The 24,773-nt window shown below is 28.3% G+C and overlaps 2 protein-coding genes across 5 annotated transcripts in view; both read right to left on the bottom strand.

Moving 5' to 3' along the window:
- The window catches only part of LOC129957341 (U4/U6 small nuclear ribonucleoprotein Prp31-like), a 47,965-nt gene extending 34,002 nt beyond the window's left edge, over positions 1 to 13,963 (bottom strand). The window contains exons 1-7 of one of the 4 annotated variants that reach the window (XM_056069614.1): positions 13,878 to 13,963; positions 12,468 to 12,654; positions 10,377 to 10,431; positions 7,747 to 7,830; positions 4,256 to 4,353; positions 3,487 to 3,593; positions 3,263 to 3,314 (exon numbers count right to left, since the gene is read on the bottom strand). In XM_056069614.1, the coding sequence (XP_055925589.1) occupies positions 3,263 to 3,314; positions 3,487 to 3,593; positions 4,256 to 4,353; positions 7,747 to 7,830; positions 10,377 to 10,431; positions 12,468 to 12,638 (567 nt within the window). In that variant the 5' untranslated portion in view covers positions 12,639 to 12,654; positions 13,878 to 13,963. The other 3 variants (XM_056069615.1, XM_056069616.1, XM_056069617.1) reach the window with 3 other exon arrangements.
- Positions 13,964 to 20,678: 6,715 nt separating this feature from the next.
- LOC129957265 (uncharacterized) lies at positions 20,679 to 22,711 on the bottom strand. Its single transcript, XM_056069519.1, has 2 exons — positions 22,096 to 22,711; positions 20,679 to 22,027 (listed from the first exon to the last, which is right to left on the bottom strand). Exons 1-2 carry the CDS (start codon positions 22,709 to 22,711, stop codon positions 20,679 to 20,681), a joined length of 1,965 nt encoding a protein of 654 aa, XP_055925494.1.
- Positions 22,712 to 24,773: the final 2,062 nt, after the last annotated feature.

Here is a 24,773-nt window from a genome sequence, read left to right as displayed (position 1 = left end):
AGATTTGGTTGTGAAGCATATTATATATTATGTATATATATGTGTGTTACAGTGAAAACCCGAATTAACGAGGGAAAATGCATTGTCACTAACAGTGCTAGGGATAACCATTTTATTCATGTCTTGACTGATATGTTACAGAATTATTTGCATCTATCCAAATTATTATATTAAATTATACTTAGTAAAACAGTATTTGAGGAAAAAACTTATCACTGAAGAAAAAAATACTTTATTTGGATAGTGTTTTAAGCAATACTATTATTACAAATTATTTATTTCGACATGGCAAACTACAGAGACACTTAAAATTGCGAAGAGAACCATTTTTCATACAGAAACATCTCTTTGAAGAATAATGGACAAACCTTTGTCCTATTTCTATAGCTCCTTTTCTTGCTGCTGTTCTAAGAGAAATTTCCTGATTCGGTACTTGTTCTTTAGTCAAGAAAATTTGCGATAATACATTGAATTCAGATCTAAAAATCAGTGAATATGTTAAATTTTTGTATCAAACTTCCACCCTGAACAGATGTAATCTACTGTATAAATATAAAATTTAAAGTTAATATAAATTGAATAAATTATATTTATTGAATAAATACTGAACGAATTAAGTTTAAATATCATTTCTTAACTCATATACAGTTTGTTCAGAACTCCATCTTTTGTACCAATTTTGTACAGGAATTCCTTATATTTTTCAAGTTCTATACCGATAAGATTTCGCAAATCAGGTTTTGCTCTATCAACATCTGAAATGGGAACAACAGCATTACCTCCAATATCAACCTCAGGACGAGTTACATTGGAGATCTTTGTTATTTGTTTGATTTGCTTTATTAAATTTTCTTTGGCTTCCTCTCTAATTTGAAAAATGTTGGTTGATTTATTAGCAACCATATTCTTCCCAGATTGAGCTTATTCAGTTTCATGTTCGTTTGCATTCATTTCCTCAAAAATTTTCTAAAGTTTATCCTTGTCTTCAATAGTTTTTATAATATCTGATGGCAAGGTTGAGGTTGTCATTCTAACTCTTGGTTCAATCCCAAACATAGCTCCCTATGGTGATTGTTTAATTCCTGAATTAGAGCTCGGTTTTTCATGAATTGGACAAACGAAGACCATAAGACCACTTTGCAGTTTTATTATCCTTCATTCATGAAGCCAATTCTATGTCTTGGTTGGTCCTCTCAACTGAACCCTGTGACTGGCTGTGACGAGACTTCCCATGAACAATTCTCAGTTCTGGTCAATACATACGTAACTGCTCTATAACTGAATTTACAAACTCTCTTCCATTATCAGATTGCAGCATCCAAGGAGTCCCAAATATCAAAAAGATATCAAGTACTTGCAATGCAACCTCTTCTGCTCTTTTACTTTGAAGTGGTTGTAGTAACACAAATTTTGTTATATGGTTCTGGTAAACCATAATAAACTTTAACTCATTATCTGCCTGAGATTGCATGTCAATCAAATCCACTTGGCAGCGACTATTCATTTCTAAGTGAATGATAGGTTTAGAAACCAAATCTTTTGTTTTCATACTTTTTTTCTGTTGACATGTTTCACACATTGTTAAAAAAAATTGTATCATCTCAGTGCATGTTAGCATGTTTTCTTGAAGTTTCAATTTTAAGTCTGCATCTACCAACATGTCCTATGGCCACATATGCACTTTCAATAACATCAAAAATTTCTTCATCTGGTAAATACAATTTTATAGGCTCACTTGAAGAAATCAACTTTTTTAATCCACTGATTTCAAGAATGTCAAATCTTTTAAGTCTGTGGTACTGAACAGAAGTATTGCTTCTTCAACCTCAGATTAAAAAAAAGTGTTATATTCATCAAGTGTAATAACATTTAAATTATTCTGGTTTTTTTTTTTTTTTTTCCTGTAACAGTTGTAATTGCTCAAGAAAGTTATTTTTCCACTTTTTAGCATAACATTTTCTTCACTCATCACAAATGAATCAAAATTGGACGCTGCACTTTCTTTTGAAAATTTCATGAACAAAAAATCTAGATTATTACGGTTTTAATTGGACAAGCGCTGTTCAATTAGAATGCATTCTCCATAGTTAATGTGGGTTTTCACTGTCATATATTAAATATATATATATATATATGACTAATTTCATGAAAATAAATCACTTAGAGAGCAATTTTGGCATTGTGGTGACCAAACTAACACCACCAGTTTTTTTTTAGCTTTGTTATTTAAACAACCAAGCCACTGATTGTTCATCCTTGATTTAAAAACTCATAGGATAGTTATTATTGCAAACATTGACGATAGTTTAGCCAGAGCTGCATTAAAGACTTGATATATGCCATACAACAAAATGTGGAAATATTGAAGTTTGCCCATAAAACTTAAATATATTACCTTTCCACACATGTAATTTCAAATAAATACGAACCTTACCTTTTAAAATGTAAAGCTTTGAAATCCAGACATTTATTTTGATTCACTCTATGTAGTGAACTCAAGAAAAAAGTAATAGTAATATTTTTTATTTCATTTAAAATACTTTTCTATATGCAAGTAAATACTTATATATGTTTAATGATCAGTTAAAGATCAAGAATTAGAGTGGATACTATGCATATAAAGGTTAAATATAATGGAATGGAATTTTGACTATTTGAAAAGTATGAATAATAATAAAGAGAATTATTTTTTAAGTTCGTGAAGAATGTGTACTTTTTAAAAGAAAAGTTTAGTTATAAATATTATCACAAAAAATTTCAAAATGCTTTAAAAAACACATTTATATTCATATAATTTAATTTGATTAAATTTACATGTTTCATTTTGAAGTAAAATGAAGGTCATTTTGGAAAGGACCTTATAATTTTCAACTGTGATAATAATATGAGAATGACACTTAAGCCACATAGCAAAAGCTCTCAACCTCTGTGCCATTTTAGCAAGTTTCATTTGTTACTAACAGCAGAATTTTTTAAATTTTATCACAGTTTGTCTCTTAAACTTGGCAAACTCTAGGTGCAGAATCAAAATATAATCAATACTTTACTCATAATCAGAATTTGAGCAGTATAAAGTTAGAAGTTATCAAAAATAAATTTGAGCACAAAATTTTATTCCTTGAGAAAATCAAGACATGAGTGAAAAATCAAAAAATACAAACATGCAACAAATCCTTAATTACAACATGATTAAACAAAATTGTTAAAAATAATTTCATCTTTAAAAGTCTTTAAAGATATAATGAAAATTGAATCAACATACCATATCACATGCTTCAACTATAATTTTTAAGTCATCATCTGTTAACAGCTGCCTGAAAAGAACTGTAATTTGAGCACACTTTTAAATAATGTGTAAAATAATGAGGGCTAAAAGCAAATATCTTTCATCATTTATGCACAAAATTTTAATTTCATCATTTATGCACAAAATTTCAATTTCATCATTTATGCACAAAATTTCAATTTCATCATTTATGAACTCACCCTTGAGTTGTTGAGGCAGTAACACTGACAACCATAATAGTTGCTGGAGTTAAAAATTCCTGTAATTTTTCACTGTTCTTAGCCTTGTCTAAATCATTCCCAAGCTCCTACAATTCAATAAAATTAAAACAGTTTTTAAATATATCATAAAAAATACATAATTATTTTTAATTACATTTCTGAAAAAGCTACCAGGGACTACAGATTTCTTGATATATAGATAGTAGATCTATATTAAAAAAAATGCTTGACAATGAAGTTTTATGGAAATTGAGTATGATATTTTCATAAAAGAAAATTATTCTATTCAAAATATTAGTTTGCAAATAAATGCATTTTTAATTGATTAACCAATCAAATTTGCCAGTGTCCTATAGTAGATTCATATAAGTCCATCATGATTGTCCATATAATTACTATTATATGGACAATTCATAAAAACATATTTAAGGATTTTAAACATTATTAATTTTTAGAGAAAGATGTCCATTTACATCTAAATCACTAATTTTAAAATATATATATATATATAAATGAAAATACCTATAAGAATAAAAGAGAAACTAAAATATCAAGAAATAACTTGAAGAAAAAGTATCTTAATATAACAGTGAAATAAGCTATCTTTCACAGATATAATATTTTATAAAATAGTTTTTCCCCCTTTTTAGAAATGAAAATTACTCTCTTAATAAAACAACCAAAAACTACTAAAAGTATAAAGAAAATGTACAAAAAGAAAACAAAAGCAATATTTATCTATATTTACCTTTACGGTAGAAACATATTGTAATGGTACAGGAACTAATGATTCAAGCTCTGGAAACCTTTTAGAATATTTATCCCTAGTGAACTTGTGAATAATATCTAGTTTAAAACAGTAGAGAAATTTTTTTTTTAAAAAGTTCATCGCATTAAAATATTGATATATTCATTACAATTTTCACTAAATACAGCAATGAAAAAGTGCCACTTATATAATTTAATAAATGCATTAAATATCAAAATATAAATTATGCTACTTTGAAAGATTAGGTTTTAAGGGTGATGTATACTTTCCTAAAAATTTTAAACGTTAACATAATTTGATAACGCATTTTGGAGAAAAATCCTGACTTCCATTAAAATCACCGAAGAATAAAAATTTCAGGTACAGTCTATGAATTTATCAGTTGTAATGGTATTTCTGTAATTGGAAATGTCCCCCCCCCCTTTTAATCAATGCTTAAAAAGTATAAAAGTACAGCCTTTCTTTAATTATCATGTGAGAACATGAAGTTGTTTTTGCTTGAGGTTTTTGAAATCTCAAAATGCGTAGACAACAAATCGTTGAAGCCTCAAAATCAAAATACTTAGGCAACAAATTGGCGACTTATTCAGCGAAAATATTAAAGCACAAAATTGATTTTTACATTATATTGAAGTTCAAAAAATAATCGTTTCAATGATACTAATGTTTTGATCTATAAATTAAATTTCTATTTTTAATGAATTTTTAAAAATATAATTAAATTATATTTTTCAACAATTAATTTCACACAAAATAAAAATAAAATTTAATCTACATGAACATCACAAAAAATTAGCTTTTATTTGTTGCTATCACATTTACAAAAGCTCTGACTAAAAAATAAGTTAATTACTTCTGTAAATTAAATCTACAAAAATATAATTTTTAGCACATGATTCTATGAAATGAAATAAATAGAAAATGTGATATATGATAGAAATGTGATAACAAATTGGCGATTTATCGCTTTTGAGGCCTCAATTTTTTGCTTTTAGGTTTATTAGAAAATAACGCAGAAGATTGTCACATTTGGCGATTTATCATCAACTAAAGTTACAACTTGATTTCCAAACTATTCATTCTCTGAATTCTTATGAATTGTCTTAATTAATTTAAGTCATTAACCAGTTTAAACCGGTTTGAAACAATAACGAGATTATCAGATTACGCATGGATTGATATTTAGAAAAACAATGGGTTTTTTCATCACAAAATTGGTTGAGCTCCAAAACTTTGTTTGCCAGCTAGAAAAATTAAAAATGAAAGTTTAAAAAAATTATATATATATATATAGAGAGAGAGAGAGAGAAGGATAGAGACCTATAGAGAAGTCTTGTGATTGTTTCGAACCGGTTTCAACTGGTTAATGACTTAAATTAATTAAGACAAATAATGACTTAAAAATAATAATCTTCTCGCATGATAACTTGAAATTTGCCATCATAAATTTTTTAAAATCATCATCATATACGTATTAAACTTTTGAACTAATAGCTGCAAAAAGAGGATATGTAAATTGACTTTTTTTCCTTCAAATATATGTATGAAACAAGAGTTTAAGATTTAAATCATTTTATTTTAAGAGTTTTGGTAAACTTCAACAAATTACAGTTTCTGAAGAAATTTACAAATAAATGCATTAATTTTTCATTTGAAAAACTAGACTTAATAATGACAATAAATATAAAAAATACTGGATTCAGAAATAAAGTAGAATATTATAAGATAAACATTATAATTCCTAGCTTACACATTTCATGAGAAATAAAGGCACACTAGATACTGCTTAATGTGATCATTTTGGAATTTAAGAATTTTGATAACATTAACCAATTCCAATTAATCTGCAATTAATATAATAATATTTTTTACTTAAAGTATTTTTTTATAATATGATTACTGTTAATAGAGTCACTAAGCGTTTAAACTTTATGGACACTAAAGAATATCTTTCTTAATTTATGTAATATCTCAAGAATTTGTCATCAAAATTTTCTCAGATTCATCATGAACAGATCGATTAATTAACAATGTTTAATTTTAAATCCATCAAACACTATGAAAATAAAATGAATCATTTAAAATAATCGGTTGAAAACAGGTTTAAAAAAATTACTTAAAAAACGATGGACTTAAAACTATAAGCATATACAGAAAATATATAACTAACATAAATACACTTTAATTACAAAAACATGCAACTAGTCTAAAAATCATTTAAATCATCCGTTGATAATGGTTGTCATGTCAACAATCAGAATACAATGCGCATGCGTGAATTTTCAACGCCAGTTACGGTAACGCAAATGTGTGAATTTTTCTAGTCAGTTGGGGTAACACTACGCAGATTAGACATTTTTAATTTCCTTTATTCTTTGTTATTTTAATTCAAATGTACTTCAGAATGAACCTGAAAGATCTATTAATTAACAATGTTTAATTTTAAATGTATAAAACATTAAGAAAATAAACAGAATCGTTTGAAATAATTGGCCAAAAAATGTTAATCCTAGCCTTATTACTGTTGGGACCTTATTACTTACTCATTTGGCGGTGAGGAAAATGGAAGATTTGGCAGGAAAGTTAGTTTTTAATTAATAATTAAAATTCTAATTAAAAATTCAAAAAAAGGGACCCCAGGTGCACATTCCCGACCTCTAAGGTAAACATGTACCAAATTTGGTATCTGTAGGTCAAATGGCCTGGCCTGTACAGCCCGAACACACACACACACATTGAACTTTATATAAGTATAGATAGATAGATTACAAAGTTATTTTGCATAAATTGCTATCGATTTACTTTACCTACATTCAACAGATATAATGTTTCAAAAGTTTATTCCTAATAATATTCCTTAAGTATACCTTGCATAACTTTCTGCAAGTTCAATTTATGTAATATTCATTGAATGCATTTTGCATAAACTTCTTCAGAAAGATCACTTTGAATAATTTGCATCCAATTATCTTACATCACAGGAAACAAGCTTACTTAGAATTATATTTCATACAATTACATAAATTTACTTTATGTAAATCTTTGCACATTTACATATCAATCTATAAACATCATTTAAATAACTTTCTACAATTTTCAGCTATATAAATTTTATAAGCAATTCTGCATAATATTCCACAAGCTTACTTTATTCTGAAAGTCAACTGTGCATAATTTCACATACATTCATTTTGAATTTAATATTAAATTAATAATAATTTAATTCAGACTATTATATTTTATTTCCTTTTCTGAAGCCACAAAATCTACAGTTCCTCCATATTATATATATATATATATATATATATATATATCCTCCATATTATATATATATTATGCGTATGAAAAACTTAATCAAAACAATTTCTTAACAGGAAGAAAATAAATACATGCTACCAATGGTACAAGTCAGAATAAAATATTTATTTACAGGCAATGAATTAATTTTAAAATAATGTTTTATGTCTTACTTATTTCATTATCAATTTCAACAGCCAAGTTATTTGCTTCAACAATGAGCTGATATTCTGGATCAGCCTCAACTGGTCCAACAGCTAAAATAATAATAATAATAATAAATAAATAAATTCCAAAAAAAAAAGATCAATAATTATTATAACAGAAATAGCAATACAAAAAAAAAGCAAATTTACTGAAAGTATAGAAAATGCTTTTTATGGAGTCATTCACAAAAAAGAGAGATAAAGAAAAGAAAAGGAAAAGAGGGGAGGGGAAAGAAATCCAAGAAAAAATGCAAAATCATTTTGTAAAGCTGTATATAGAAGAATCAAATAATAGTGAAAATGTATCATTTAACGTACATGAAAAATAATATATTATTAAATGCATTGACTACCATAGTCTGCTTATTTTTAATATATATATTTAGGAATATTTATGTACTTTTGATGTTTTAAATGTAAGAGTCTGAAATTTTTACAGCCATGTGAATATTTTAATAAACATATACTCAGGTTGAAGATTAAACAATGCATCTGTGTTTATTATTATTACTAATCACAAAAAAATAATTTTTATGGAACATTTAAAAAGTTATTATAACTCAAAATAGAAAAATTCAAAAATTTAATAAAAAGTATTTAGATTTCTTTTGTTGAAAAAAATTAATGGGACATCAAAAACTTCATATTTTAAACAACAAATGCTGTTTTTCACCCTTTATTCAGCTATCCTTTTAAAGTCAAGCTGCATAATTTATTAATTTTAAGTCTTCTACAGAAATGCCATAATTACAATGGAAGCTTGCTTAATGAGCATAATTTGATCCCGAATCTTACTTGTAAAGTGAAATGCTCATTAACAAAGACATTTTTTTATAAGAAATCATGTCAAATAGGAAACAGTCCTCCACTCTGGAAAAAAAATTCAATAAATTTTGTATTATGTGATTTACTATTCATAAGGCACATTTAGCTTTAGCTACATTTCAAAATTTGATGAAAATGAGACATTATAGAGATAGCATTATTGTTAAATAAATTTGTCCTGTGCATAACTATTGGCTTTTTAGGACAATGCTTCTTTACATAATATATATATTCAGGATTCATAATTTCATGCTTTCAGTATCTCCTTCATTTCACCAGAAGGTTTTTCCTCTATTATGAAGTCTATTGTTCCTCCTCTCCTAACCATATCTCTACTGCAGCTTTTTACTGTGACACAAACTGCAGTTCCATTAAATCCTTTATTAGTTTTGGTTATGACTTTTTATCAGCTCATTGTCATCTACATCAAGCTCCATAATCTTGGCCAGAGACAAAATCTCGTCAAATAAAAGTTCTCTCAACACATACTGAGACATGCCAATGGAGCAATCTAGCTACTCATTCTGCAAAACATTGTTAACCCTTTAAAGGGCCATTTTTTTCTAGTCATATCATGTTAAAATATTTTTAGGCTTAAAATTAGAATAAGAAAAGGGATTCATTTAGCTTATTAGATAAATTTAATTTGATTAATTAATTAGGTTAATTAATAATTAAGTAGCAAATCAAGACACATCATTTTGTGTGAGATAAATAACTGAAGCATCTGTTTCTGTCTTTCTAAAAAAAATTGTCAGAACTTATGCCAACCTATATAAATTTATACTAAGATTGATAAATTTGGTGGTAAGCATACTTCTCACAGACTTAGAAAAGGTTAAGCAAGTCACTTATTTTATACTCTGTTTACTTCATTATGAGAGCTGCTTATTTAATGAGGTATGACTGTACTCTTAGATAAACTTCAGGATAAAAAAATATATCTCTATTTTAATCCTTTATTGTTTCAATGCACCAGATACTCACATAAAATTTTATGTTTTGAAAGAAACCCCGAAATCAATTTTAATAGTTAATAAAAGAAACTAAAATCATGTCACATACTATTAGACTTTTAATATCTTATTTTATGTGAATTACAAAAGTGTTTAAAAAACAGAATATCTACCAATTAGGTTTTATTTAATAAAAAAAATCACATCATTAGCTGAAAAAAGATTAAGAATAAATTAATTTTTTATTAAAATTTTTCTAATGTGAATAAATATCACATTTAATAAAGTTCTAGTAAAATTAAATTGTTTATATACAACATAACTTGCTCAGAATAACTTACTTTAAAATGATATTAGAAAAGAATTTGTCAAAACTTTAATCCCACATATTCAAAAAAATTAACTGGAAACATATAAAACTACATTTCTAAACAGACAAATAATTCTAAATAAGATTGTTTAAATGACTGAAGATTTTTGAGATGGAAATCATTAAATTCTAACTTGATGGCAGCCATGATATGCAATTGAATATATATATATATATAAATTGATACTTTGGGATTATCCCATTGACCTGTCAACATTCGCGAAAATGTGCCAATCCTTTGGCACCATCATAATGAAAAGTAATTTGCAGTTATTGGCGATAATATCGGGTTTGGCGAAAATGGTTGACGGGATAATCCCAAAGTACCAAAAAATGCTATATTCAGCAGTTTAATAAGAAATTAAATATTTTTTACTGATAAATTTTTTTTATAAAGTCAGTATCAAAAGATGCTTTAGTTCCATTTTATAAAGGAATAAGTATACCTTCTTTTCTTTCACAATGTCTTCTCTCAGTAATTTCTTGCATAACTCTTTGGAGCTAAAAAAATAATAATGAATAAATAAATAAAATATAGTTCATAGTGACAAATAAATAAAATGTGCTTTAGCCAAAACAAAGAACTAATAATAAAACCATAATATTCAAATCCTATCAAAATTAAAATTAGATATTTTCACTTTAAAAAAAAAAGAAAAAAAAATGTCTACACAGTAAAAACACATAAAAAGAATTAGTATATAGTCTCTTGCTACATTTGACATGGAAAATTTTTATTATCTATACAATTCATATAGTTTATAAGATCATTATAACAAAAGTTATAAAGCTACTATAAAGATTGCACTTCAAATACGATCAAATGAAAGCACAGTTTCCAGGCTGGAAAAAAATATCAGCTATAGAAAAATGTAACAAACAAAAAATTTTCAAATTCTACTTTTAGGCTTTATTTTCTTTGTGCTGATCTTTTACAGGATAATTAAATATTTTGACAGATCTAGAGATTTTGAAACCAATGAAGATGACTTAAGAATATATACAAAAGGTTAAAAAAAATAAATTAATTTGACACTTGTACCACAGTAGTATAATAAACTTGAATTTTCTAAGCTATTACCAGCTGTATAGTTAAAAAAAAGATGAGAGGTCTGTTTGACGCTGATATCTATAATATATTATCAAAACAAATACCCATTGATATAAAGTTTTGAATTTCCTAATTCAGGATTTTAAATTATTTCTAAACTATTGTTAGCTAAAACAGAATATTAGATAATTTAATGTCAGACAACAAAATTCATTTGTAAGTACATCTCATTGAATAATCCAATATCAAGTATCCCCAAGAATCAAAATGCATGTTTTAGCAAAAATGTAGTTTAAACTACAAATATAGTTCATAAAACAGTGCTGTTTAGTTATTAGGGGGATGGAACAGATACATTTCCCAACTGACTTTCTTACCTGCTTCCACATATGAATGCCATCTACAGCTAGAAGTAGGTACAGCAGAGCTACAGCACTCCAAACATTTTCAGAATATAATTATTTAATGTCTGCTTGAATTCTACAGGATTTAATGTCTGTCTCATTACTAATGAATGTTGATTTTAAAACATATAATCTGAACATTTTATTTTCTTCATTAGAGAAAAATTTTCATATGAACAACTAATCATTTAGAAAACATTTAAATTAAGAGAAATAAAGAAAAAGTTAAGATGGATAATAAGCAAAAGAGCAAACAAATACTGAAGTGGAAGCATCTTTACTTCTAATAAAGATAAATGTATATTTGCATTTGCTGGGGTTCTACAGGCTGGACCATTTAACCCTTGACACATATATATTTTGCTAGAAAGAGCAAAGTGTATCCATTTTTTATTTTATGAATTTTAAGAGAGCTGACAGAAAATAAGCGAAATGCATTGTAAAAAAGAAAATAGACAGAATGATTATAAGGCTAATAATGACTAACCATAAGGCTTCTAAAATAGTATAAATTATATACCTATAAAAATTTGAAGCTTACAAATATTTTGCTGAAAACGCAATTAAGACAAAGTTACATAAAATAATTAAAAAATTTAATAGCCATTAATTCTTGTGAACTACTTGATCGCCAAAAATGTTTAATTAAAAATAAAAATGATCAATATTAAGACTGCATACTTCAGAATTTTCTTATGACTCAGGAAAGGTAGCTTAACATTATAGCAACTTCAATCACATAAACAAGCCATTTCTGTATGCACACTAACTTATTTTTCAAGCTATTTCAAAGTTTAAAAAAAAAAAAAAAAAAAAAGATTAGTTCTAAGTAACTATTAGAACATTGAAATCACATGAAAGGTATAGATTATATTCAAGATCATTGAAATCACATGAAAGGTATAGATTATAATACTTTTTTTTTACCTTCAATTCCTTAAGATTACATGTATTTCAACACAGAAATGAAAAATATTAAAAGTAAATTATAAATACATTTAGGAATGAATACAAAAGACATGGCAGCTCTGTTATTGATTTTGCATAACTTACAACCGATAGAACTTTTAAAATAATTTTACTTGTTCACTGTCTCTAAGTTTGGCTATATCTCTGATTGTCTGAAATTTACTCTCCACTTCCATGGGAATATCTTCCACCTCCTGGACAGGGGCATCCAGTTGATAGAGATGCTCATCCTCCACTTCCCCAGCATCTTCCAGATCAGCAAGCAGTTCATCAGCAAGAGACATCCTTTTTTAAAATATCCTATGAAATAAAATCTTAATTAAGATATTTAACGTACTATTTTCTAAAGAACATCTATAAATTGGAAAGCTTTTTCTACCTGCTACCCTTTTCTTTTAGGAAAGATAAACCCTATTTTCTATGAAATATTTTAGGTAACCTCACAAATAAAGGAAAAAATCATAAAATAAACTATAAAGAGGGTTGATTAAAATTCTATGACAAAAACATGATATAATTTCAAATAACCTATGATAATAAAGTGATATACACATAGGCAAACACACATTTTTAAACAATTTTATTCTGAAAAGAAAAACTATATAAAAATATATGAAAATTAAATTATATGAATTGTTTCATAGAGCTACATCTCTAGCTTTTTCTAATTTCTGTGTTCATATTTTTCTTAGATAAAAATTGAAGATTCAGTATAATCAAAAAGACTTTTTGATAAAGGATAAAATGAATAAATATATATATATTTGCAAGTATTGGATGCAAAACTGAAACATATAAATAAACAAGTATTAAAAATTAAGAATTGCTAACAGATGGAGAAGGATTTATGGTAAGTAAAGTTTTGATAAATTATTAACTTGTTCAACAAATTATCCTTAAACTATTTATCAATAGTCTTAAGAGAAATTTGATTGCTATAAAATTCTCATTAAAAAACAAATAATATTTCAGAGTCTTTACATCATCTGAACCATCAATATTAAAAAATACTCAACATTCTGTCTTATTATCATTCATAAAATTAATCTTTGAATGATATGTTTGTTTCTAAAATAAAAGCTGAGAAATATAAAAAGTCAACAATTTTACAAATTTGGAAATGCTAGGTTTGAGAAAGCTAAAAGTATGAATTTGGATATATCCAAACAACATAAAAGCTTGTATTAATTAAGAGTGAATGAAAAAAAAAAATTACACCTTAAAAGTTAGGCAATTGAGTACAATGAAACTATTTAAGCTAAGACTATCTCTGAATAATATATATCTAGTTATAAAATAAAAGAACAAAAAAAAAAAAGAAATATGGATGAACCATATATTGTTTTAATACATATTTCACACTAGTTATCTGTATAAAATCTCCATGCACAAAATGTAAAAGAAAATTACTGCCTTTTTAATCTAAATGATAATACCTATTGAAAAAGAGCGAAAGTAACAGAAATCAAACACTCACATGAAAATATTGCATTATAATATAATTGCATTGAGAGAGTACTTACCGGTTCTTACCGATAGCGAACCGAACAGAAAGACGCATTGGAGGATCAAGCCAAGTTCCAATTAGTCCCTGTAGATGTCGCTAACAGTCTGCAACCGTCTATAGGCGCTAACAAGAACTATCTCTATTGCAGTAAGTAGCTATAATCGTTGGCTACGACATAATACGATTTATAAGATTTTGAAAGTAAGCGTATTTGTGGCGAATTATTCCAATCTTTCTCATTTCCTATTACTCGATTTTGTCTTTCATTTTAATCCGTTAAAACTTTAAATAAAACTGTTTTGTTTCTTTTACTCGTTCCTTTGGTTGAACCGGAATTCAAGCCCCTTCTTCGCCAAATCACGATAACGCGCCAAATCCAGACTGACAAACCTATTATCTTTCGTCTTTATTATGCGCTATGACACGACCTACGTAATACGAAGGTCGTGGTTATGATTGGACATTGCTCCCTCGCTTTTGAACATTTCGCGAAACACGGCGCAAGAAAGTCGGTGGCGATTTTAGAAAATTGAGCCAAGCAGGGGGTAAACTCCGGTCGTACCATTTTGTCTTCTAATAAAGGAATTGGGTTTAGGTGAGTGTATAGGTATTTCCAGGCTTACTCTTAATCCTTTAACTTTTAGGAAAGTTCCTTAAAATGGAGAACTAATTTTCATGAATGTTCAATAACCTTTTTAAATGTGGGAAGCTTTATTTAATGTAAGCTGAAATATACTGCAAATTTTTTGAGTAATCGGAAATGAAAATTCAATAATCATACAAATTGTTAAAACACAGCAACTTCCTTGCCTTTGGCAACGAATTCATAAAATGTTTATAACATTTGTGTTTATTTTGTTAAGAGTGCATTTTAATGAGCAATGGATTAGTATCCTGAATTTTTAATAAAATAAAGAGGAGGGGGGATGTAGTGTATAAATTCTTGCTTACAAAGTATTATGACTTTCATATTAGTAAATTATTTTCATTTACGCAAAACATTTAAATTTCCAAAAGCTATTTTAATTGTAATTAAAAGCAGTGATATCTCTGACAATCCCATATAATTGTTTGTATGAAGTTTATAACGTATATTACAAATTTCTCTTTATTTGACTTTCAGCATTTATTTGAAAACAAATAAGTTTTAAACTTCCACAATATGTATAAGCTTCCAATACGTATTATACTTCCAATATGTATTATTTTAGCAATATGTATTATATTTGAAAAAAATAGTAATATTATTTTTGGTGCCAATATTTAAATATGTATTAGCTGTCTAAATTTTCAGTAGTTTTCAAAATAACATTTTTTTTTTTTTTTTTTTTTCTTTTCTCAAAGCAGAAAAAAAGTAAAAAATGCTTATTCTGTGCTATGCTTTTATTTCTGTAGAAAAGCAAATGTGGAAAAATATTCTTATTAATTATCAAAATATTAAATTTTTACATATATAATTGTTAAAAAAATTTATAGATATAAATGTCAGAATATATACATATTAGAAGAATATATACATTCAGAATATATACTGCAAATCAGAAGATTCAAATTATAAACAAAAGTCAGTGAAAATTGTATATGAATATTGAAGACCAACAGCTGTTTCACCAAAATAAATATTCATGCAATAAATTTGTATAGTATATTATTATTGTGGAAGTGAAGAAGCTCATTTATACCTCATATCTAAAACTTTTTGTAAACAATGAATTTAACAACTCTTTAAATTTAAATGGGCTAATTGTTAGCTTGACAACATGTACTTGACATATAAATCAGTATAAAAATAATGTAAATATTGATGAAAACCATACTTATTTTAGAATTGATATCCCTGAATAAAATAAATGATTAATTTGCACATCATAAGCATTCACTTTTGTTCAAATAAATTGAGTGGCAAAACATCTACAATTAACAATAAATTTTTAACACTTTCTGCTTGATGATTCAAACTTAATCAAAAAACAACACATGTTAACTTGATTAGCCTGTCAGAAACTAGTAATGATATTTTAATTCTTTCAAGAAAATGTGATATTTTCCATTTATTTCAACAAGCTCTTGCTTTTTTTTTCTTTTTCCCCAGAATTTTGTACCAAATAAGTTATTATTTTTTTTATATATTTTATTGTTAAGTTTCTATTAATACTTGAATAATATCTGTCACTTTATTATATTAATTTCCAATGATGTTTTTAATTATTCATATCTTCATGACAATCGTTACTTCCTGAAATCATAAACCTATGAGCACAACTATCTAACTAAATACAGTTAAGTCAGCATAATTTCCTTTGTTTAATTGTCAAATTTTTCAACTCGGAATCTTGTGAATTTAAACAAGGAATCTCTTTCTATATTTAAAATATGATGAAATATGATCCGAATTGAAATGTTTCAAGAAAGTAAAAGAATTTTTGACAAAGAAATTTTTCTTGAAATAATCTTAAATATTATTCTAATAGGTTACATTAAACTGTCAGTTAAGTTAATGAATTTTTTAAATAAAAACTTCTTTTTTTTTAATTTTATATTTGCATCATTTGCATTTGAATTAACTCAGATAAGTTATTATCTACATTTGTTTTTAAAATTCGAAAATTTTCAAATCCCAATTAATCTATTTTCTTTGTTTTTTACACACTTCTCATAATATCTTAAAATATGCAAAATTAAAAAAGGACTTCTGTACACAAAAATTTGTTTTATTGAATTCTGACTCGAAAAATAACTTATTATATGAATTAAAAAAGAAAATTCTGAAGTTACAGCTTCTACAAGCATTAAAACAAAATGCCATTAAAGGCACTTTAAAATGTAATATTGATGCTGATTATTAATTCAAAATTCTTCTACAAGAATTACAAGGAAGTGTCAATAAAGGTGCTTTAAAATGCAACATTAATGCTGATTCTTAATACAAAATTCTTCTATATGTGTCTTTATTTCTCTAATACATATATATTGTAATCATATAATGAGCACACAAAACCACTAGGAAAGAACTACACTGATATGAGCCATAAATGTATGTCATTTTCTATAAATCATAAAAAGAACAACATCAATTTAAAAATATATTTGATTTTCAAAGATTTGAATAAGGAATTATTTAGTCGTTTCTATACAGATAAATTATAGAATAACATCTTTCAAAAAATAATTAGGTAGAGTCATTAGAAGTAATGTTAAAATTTGTTGTATAATGAGAAGGAAAACATTAATAAAAATTGGGAATCATTTTCAGCAGATACGAAGGTCATGATTTGATCTCTTTAAAAAATGTTAATTTTATACACATTGTTGAAGATTAAAGCTGAAGTAAACTGATATTGTAAAATATAAAATAGCTATATTGAGCGATTAAGCACATTATTATATCACAAAATTTATAAGTAACAAAAGTAATTTCTTTAAATTTCTTATTATTAATCATAATAAAAACTGCAATAATTCTTTTTCTATAATATAAATAATAACATAAAAAATCAATTTACTAAAAAAAACTTATATATCCATGTGAAAACAGTGTACAGTCATGGAAATGAGTCATACAGGAAAGTTTCAAAAATACAAAAAGCAATCCTGTATAATCATCACCAGACAGATGAAAAAGATTTCTTTGTTTGTTGCTTTTCTTTTCTTTTCTTTTTTTTTTTTTTTTCAAAAGGAAAAAGCTGTTCCTTATTTCTTCCATATCTTGGCAAGTCTTTAATCTGAGAAATGTGAAATAAGAATTAATTATAACATTATAAATAACTGTAATGAAAAAAAATTGCTAGTATAAATACAAATATTTGATATAATTCAAAAATACCATTTTTTGAATCTAAATTTAGAATAAATATTTAGAATTCATTTATACAGTACATCTATTATTAAGAAAAAAGACATAAGATATTCTATTCTCAATCATTAGAAATGTGCATTCTAAAAAATTTGTAAGTGATTTTAGATAACTTTGGAAAATATTCTACAGAAAGAATATTTTTTTACCTAATCTTATAATATTATTAGTTCAACGAAAACATATTTATTATTTAGGTGGCTGTTTTTCCAAAACCCTTCTTGCTTTAAATATTCATACAAAAATCTGCCATAATCTTTGATATACAGCTGTATAACGGAACGGGTGGAGAAATAAGAATTTTTCAATATGGAATAAAGCATAATGAAAATTTTCAGTTTATATTGCAAATAACCTTTAATACTTGAATTCTTTATTATATTTTTACAGATTTACAAAATTGAACAATAAAAGGAACAAGGTTAAAATTGATTAACATGTAACATTGTCTTAGTAAAGAATGGGAAACTTTTCTTATAGCATGACAAATGCAAAAAACTGTTAAAGATGAACTCTAGTTATAAAAATAATATTAAAAGTTAATTAAAAATGATTTGAAAAAATATTACATACCAACATCATCAATTTTTAATAACTTATATCGCCATAATAACATAAGTAAAAAAAAACTATAAGACTACACAAATGATATAAATATGTATAGATACAAAACAACTTATTTTACTAGCAAGTCATTATATTAACCAGATAGAAAATATGCAATAAAATGTTTTTAATGGAAGCATTTTAAGGAACAATCATTTGACAAAAAACAGTATAATCATACAAAACTTGATGAGTTATCTAAAAGGTATTAATACGTTTAGCAAATTCTTTTAATTATAATTTATTTGCTTCAAAAAATTAAATGTTCAAAGAATTATACAAAGGACAGATTCTAGTTTTAATTCTAGAAAATAATAATCAAAAATCAACGCGGATATAATAATAATAAAAAGGGATTCCCATATGAAGGATATAAAAGAGATTAATGTAAGCATACCTCAAGTCGCACAGATTCATTATTTGGTAGGTAAGTGAATCTTGGCCTCATTTCAGCTATACATCTAGATATTTCATTTATAGCCCGGCAACATGATGACTGGCTAGTTTGATTGAAATCGCCAATTATTTGCTGATGACTTCCAAAAAAAGTAAGGCAATAAACAATTTCTCTTCAGTAGTTACAGCACTGTTTCGTAAAATATTGGTGCCTAATTTCTCCTTCTCAAAGATAAAATGCATTCAGCAGAATTATGGGGAAGTCTGTACTTCGAAACAAAATCGTATTCATCTAGCAAATCCAAATCAGATACTCTGTCAGTGTAAATTATTCACCTCCTATCTGATATCAACTGCAATAGTTCCATGTATCTAAATCCTCCATGTTTGTTTGAAAACTAATGTAAAGTTGGGTTCACACGAGGCTTTTTATTGCGCGCAATCGTTGTCTCTCTACTGTTGTCCCTCTATTGTCCCCGTGTGAACAGTTGAGACAACGTTGATGGGACAATGGCTAATAGTTGTCCCGACGGGACAACCATTTGCCATTGTCCCGTTATTTTCTTGAAGTAGGCGTGACCTTCTATTGCGCGCAATAATAAGCCTCGTCTGAACCCACCTTAACAGTTGTCCTTCTTGAGAACTGCGCATGCGGAAAACCGTTGATCAAATTTGATTATCGGAAGTCCGTGAATCAAAAAATGGGGCAAAACAGGGAGAAACTGACAATGAATTTGGTCTGGTGAATACCGATTTGACTGCTGATCAGCATTTAATCATCAGCTGATGTTTAACAACGGTTCGTGAATACGGCCGTAAATCTACCGTCCAGTTAATGAAGAATCAAACATCTTCGCAATGTTATAGAAAAGAAATTTGCAGAGTAGTATACCATATCAGACAGCAGTGAGGTTTCAAATAAGTAATTGAAGCAGTGCTACAGTTACTTTTAAACAAGACAAGTTTACGTATCAATAAAAATGCTACAAAACAAAGTGATAACAATTGTTATTTCAAAAACTCAGATTTAAGATTAAATTTAACATCTAAAGAAATTGAAATAAAAACAAATTTTTTATATTGTTCTCAAGCCATAATAAAAAAGAATTCAAATGTTAATTAAAATCGTTAAATAAAATGCTGAGTAGATTTCCAATGTTGAAAATTAAATCTTCAACGTAAAAAAACATTACACCAGAAATAAAACAATTGCGTCAGATGCTTGAGATACTATTACGAATTTTGTAACGACTGTAGTTACGAATTTTGTCACTACAAAGTGTGAGCGCTGATAAAGTTTTGAGTGGCTATATTGATATTATCTCTTATTTATTTCAGATTTGTTTTGGGTAGAGTTAACCGGAGGACGTATTGGAGGATCAAGCTAGGTTCCAATTAGTGCCTGTAGACGGCGCCAGCTGTCTACAGCCATCTATAGGTGTTAACAAGAACTATCCCAATTCCAGGATTAGCTATAATAGGGGTTATAAGATTTGGCAAATAAGCATATTTGTGGCGAATTATGCCAATCTTTTTCATTTCCTATTACGCGATTTTGTTTTATATTTTATTCCGCCAAAACTTGGAAACGTTTCTTTCTTTTCGTTTCTTTCGATTTTTTTACTCTTTCTGAAACTTTACTCGTTTCTTTTACACTCTTTCATCTGATAATTTTTTATTTTAAATTGATTTTGATGTAAATAAATTATTATTATTAAAATGTATTTATTTATTAAGAATTTTTTAAGTCATTTGTTAAAAATTATTATTTATTAAATAACTTATTAAAAATATAAATGTATTTATTTATTATTTTTTATTTATTTTATTATTGTATAATTATTTTTTATTTGAAAGTAAACGTCTCCAACAGTCGAAAATAATAGAAATATTTTCATGCAAAATTTGAATAAATAAATGTATCGGGATGCAGGAACTCGCTCACCGCTCGCTTTCCAGAGATCAAGTGAAGGGTCGAAGGTCGAGTTTATGCACGAAACGCCGATAGAAATTAATGAGTGCCAGGAATCTCCGGAGCTCTTTCACCGTACTTGGTTCAGGGAATTCCGTAATAGCCGATACCTTTTCTGGGAGTGGAATAATGCCATCAAGCGTAACAATGTGGCCCAGAAATTTCACGGATGATTTCCCCAGGACACACTTGGAAGCATTTAGTCGCACGCCGTACTCCTGTAAGCGCTGGAATACTTTCTTCAGATGTTCCAAATGCTGGCTGTTATTTTCTGATGCGACCAGGACGTCGTCGAAATATGGCACACAAAAGTCCATACCACTCAAGACGTGATGAATGAATCTTTGGAACGTGGCAGCAGCGTTGGAAAGTCCAAACGGCATGTACAAAAATTCGAAAAGTCCAAAGGGCGTAGCAACGGCTGTCTTTGGAACGTCTTCTTCTTGCACTGGAATCTGATGATAGGCCTTTGCCAGGTCCAGAGTTGAGAAAATCTTCTTTCCTTCGAGCACCTGCAAGCAGTCTTGGATATGTGGCACTGGATAGCGATCTGGAATTGTCACGCTATTCAGCTTCCTGAAATCTCCACATGGACGCCAGTCTTCATTGCTTTTGGGAACCATGTGAAGAGGTGAGGCCCAGCAGCTTTTCGAAGGCCTACAAACTCCTGTTGCCACCAGAAATTCAAACTCCTGCTTCGCAGCCCTTAGCTTGTCAGGGGGTAGTCTTCGCGGTCTTGAGAATACTGGGGGTCCCGTAGTTTGAATGCAGTGCTTGGCATCGTGTTTAGCCTGGTGCGTCGAACTAGCTTCAGTGAGCGAAGGAAACTCAGACAGCAGTTGATGGAACTCTGTATCTCCCTTGATTGTTTTGATGCTGGCACTCTGATCACTCTTCACTATTCCTCGTGATTGAAGTTTTGTAAGAGGGTCGATTAAGCATCCTTGGCGAACGTCGACTAACAGTCCAAAGTGGCGAAGAAAATCTGCACCAATAATTGGTTGCGAAACTGCTGCAATTACAAACGGCCAATGGAAAGCTCTACGCAGGCCTAAATCTAACTTGAGGAGAAGCTGACCAAAGGTAGGTATTTCAGTGCCATTTGCTGCAAAAAGTTGAAGTTTCGCCTTTTCAGAGCGTTGCTTGGGCGATGAGGGTGGAATAACTGAAATATCTGCACCTGTATCAATCAGGAAGTTTGAAGATGTTGATCTATCAGACAGGTACAAACGGTGAATTTCAGTTGAGCCGTCACCCGATGGTCCGAGTGACGGCCGTTTCAGTTTTCCGCCGAAAAAGAGCAAGGTGGTCTGCACTGCTGTGCTCTCCGCTTGAAACGCTGGTGATACCAGCAGTGGGAAGGATTTCCCTCTTCTCTGTTAGCCTCTCTCTGGTGAAATCGTCTACCAGACTCTCGGGAGCGGGACCTGGGACGTGCCTCTAGGCGAGATAGGCGGGACGAGATCTCCATCAGAGTGGTTTGCATGGATGCTTCTGATGACACAGCCTGGATCGAAACAGTATCCGTTGCTGCTGCCATGATTCCGTCGGCCATCTCCGCTAACCGCTCCAATTTGTCGTTGGTGATAGCCAAGATCTGCTGCACGTGGTTAGGCAGTCGTTGAAGAAACAAGGACTTCAATACCTCTTCGCTGAACTTATTGCCGGCCTTATTCCTCATTTCTATCAGCAATCGGGAAGGTTTTCTATCCCCGAGCTGCATCCCGGAAATAACGTCCTTTAATTTTTGCTCCTCACTTTGAGCGTACTGACAACACAATCTTCTTCGCAGTGCTTCGTAGGGTCTTTCTGCAGGCGGATCTTGCATAATGTCACCGACGACCTCCAATTCTTCAGGTTGCAATACCGACACAATATGGTGAAATTTCGTAATTTCAGTTGTCACACCGGCGAGAATAAATTGGCTCTCTATTTGCTTGAACCATAGTTCCGGATTAGCACGCCAAAATAGAGGGGATTTGACGGCGACACGTGCTATATTTCCACTTGCTTCGTTCTGCATAATTACGATAAGCAATAAAAATAACGATATATTTTGTATGAGCACAGTTCAAGGAGATCTCTACACAAAACTTTAGTCGCTTTTCTGTTAAAACCGTTTCGATGGTGATGGATTTTTCACAAGAAGCGCATGGTTTGTTCAAGTCCAAAGGTCACCAATATCGGGATGCAGGAAGTCGCTCACCGCTCGCTTTCCAGAAATCAAGTGAAGGGTCGAAGGTCGAGTTCTTCCTTTTATCTCCGCTGAAACCGGTTTCTCTTCTTCTCGCCGCTTTGGCATTTTTTCCGCGCTAGTGGCGAGCCGCTACAAATGCTTTTATGTTATTACGATTCGAAATAACATTTGACTGCAAGGACTCTCCATATAATATATATATATATATATATATATATATATATATATATATATATATATATATATATATATATATATATATATATAATTTTTTACTATATGCAAATTTTTTTCTAACAAAAGAGAACGTGCGCGTGTGTATGCAGAGAAGAATAAATATGTTTTGGTGGGTGGGAAAGTGTAATGTTTGGTAGAGCAATTTTTTAATTTTTATTATTTTAAAACAGCGAAAAAGTTTGAAATTTTTCTGCAATAACTTCCAAAAATGTTTCCAAATTAAAAAAAAAAATTAATTCATCTTTAAAATAAAAGTATATTTAGACATATATCTTTTTAATTATAAAATCTTATAATATTCTTTATTTTAACAAATTTTTTAACTTTTGATTTTCAGCAATATCGTAAATGAAAGACAAATCATTTTCATTTTTCAATCGAAGCTGAACGATTTTTCTTTGTTAAAAAATATGAGATAAAATTATTCATACTTTTAATGTAATAAAATTTATAGGCTGGCATGCTATCAATAAATTGCATCTTTCGAGGCAGGTTGTTGGACTTAGAGCTTACAAATTTGGCTGGCAATTAGTTATTTCTTAAATAGCAATATTAAGAAATCTTGTTTCAAAAATTAAATTAAAATTTTAATAAAAAATTAACAAAATTCCAGCAATTTCTTTAATAACTTCGAAATATATCACTCATCAAAAACATTTTAAATTTAAAAAAAATTAGTTTTTCAGTTATCTTTTTTTTTTTTTAATTCCATTTAATATTTTTCTTTTTTGATCTTAGTATTTTCCAAAATACTTTTAAACATATTTTTCAAAAATATCTTTCCTTGGTTTAGTAAACTATACTTCTATATGAGCACATTGCAGTGATATTAAATACAATTTTATGTATTTTTAAAGATAATATAAAACTAAACAATTAAAATCTACAATCTTGGCTTCCTATAATATTTTGGATGAAGATTCAAATCTACTTCATTATTTTCCTTTCTATTATTTATTTTAGGTTAATATAAGATTAAAAATTAGGTATAACTGGAGCATCATCTTTTTTTTCCCCCTTAATAAAATACAGTTGATTTTTTTTATTTGACCAACTTTTTATGGCTTTTTTTCTATCATTTAATAAAAAGCAATTTTAAAAATTAACTTTCTATTAGTTTTAATATATTCACTTTTTAGCTCAATCATTAAATAAATCTTCCATCAACTTCAAGATAATTCTTTTCGAAGGTTATGTTAATTATCTATATAGTATAGTTTGCTTAAACAGTAATTCTCATAAAAAAAACTAAGAATTAAAAAAGAATTAAACTAAAATTAAGAATTAAAAAAAAATTCTCATAAACAGTATTTTTTATAATAATTTACAATTGTATATAATTTGGTATTTTTTTGCAATTCATGCATTAATTTAAACAAAATTAAATTTATTGCAAATACTTTAAATGACATAATTAAAGTAATACTAAATGTATGAAGGACGTACCAGCTGGTCACCGAAAGCAGCTGGTACATCCCTAATTATTTCGATTTCGTTTCCAAAGTATACGTCTAACAATAATCATCCTTATAATGTAAATGTGTTTTCAATGTGAAACAAAACAGTCTATATCATTGGGGAACGCGGTGTTTATATATTAAATAGTTAGCTAACATTAGAGCTCATGTTTCTTCTTCGACTCTAGCCATGT

This window comes from Argiope bruennichi, chromosome 11 (genome assembly GCF_947563725.1).
Source record: "Argiope bruennichi chromosome 11, qqArgBrue1.1, whole genome shotgun sequence".
Classification (NCBI taxonomy): domain Eukaryota; kingdom Metazoa; phylum Arthropoda; class Arachnida; order Araneae; family Araneidae; genus Argiope; species Argiope bruennichi.
This window is presented reverse-complemented; position numbering and strand designations above follow the sequence as displayed.

Bases quoted from the DNA above. Each gene is read 5' to 3' on its own strand.
- LOC129957265 (XM_056069519.1), bottom strand. From the start codon at position 22,711: ATGCAGAACGAAGCAAGTGGAAATATAGCACGTGTCGCCGTCAAATCC. The intron at 22,028-22,095 runs GTAGACGATTTC...TGGTATCACCAG, and splicing joins GTCCCGCTCCCGAGAGTCTG to CGTTTCAAGCGGAGAGCACA.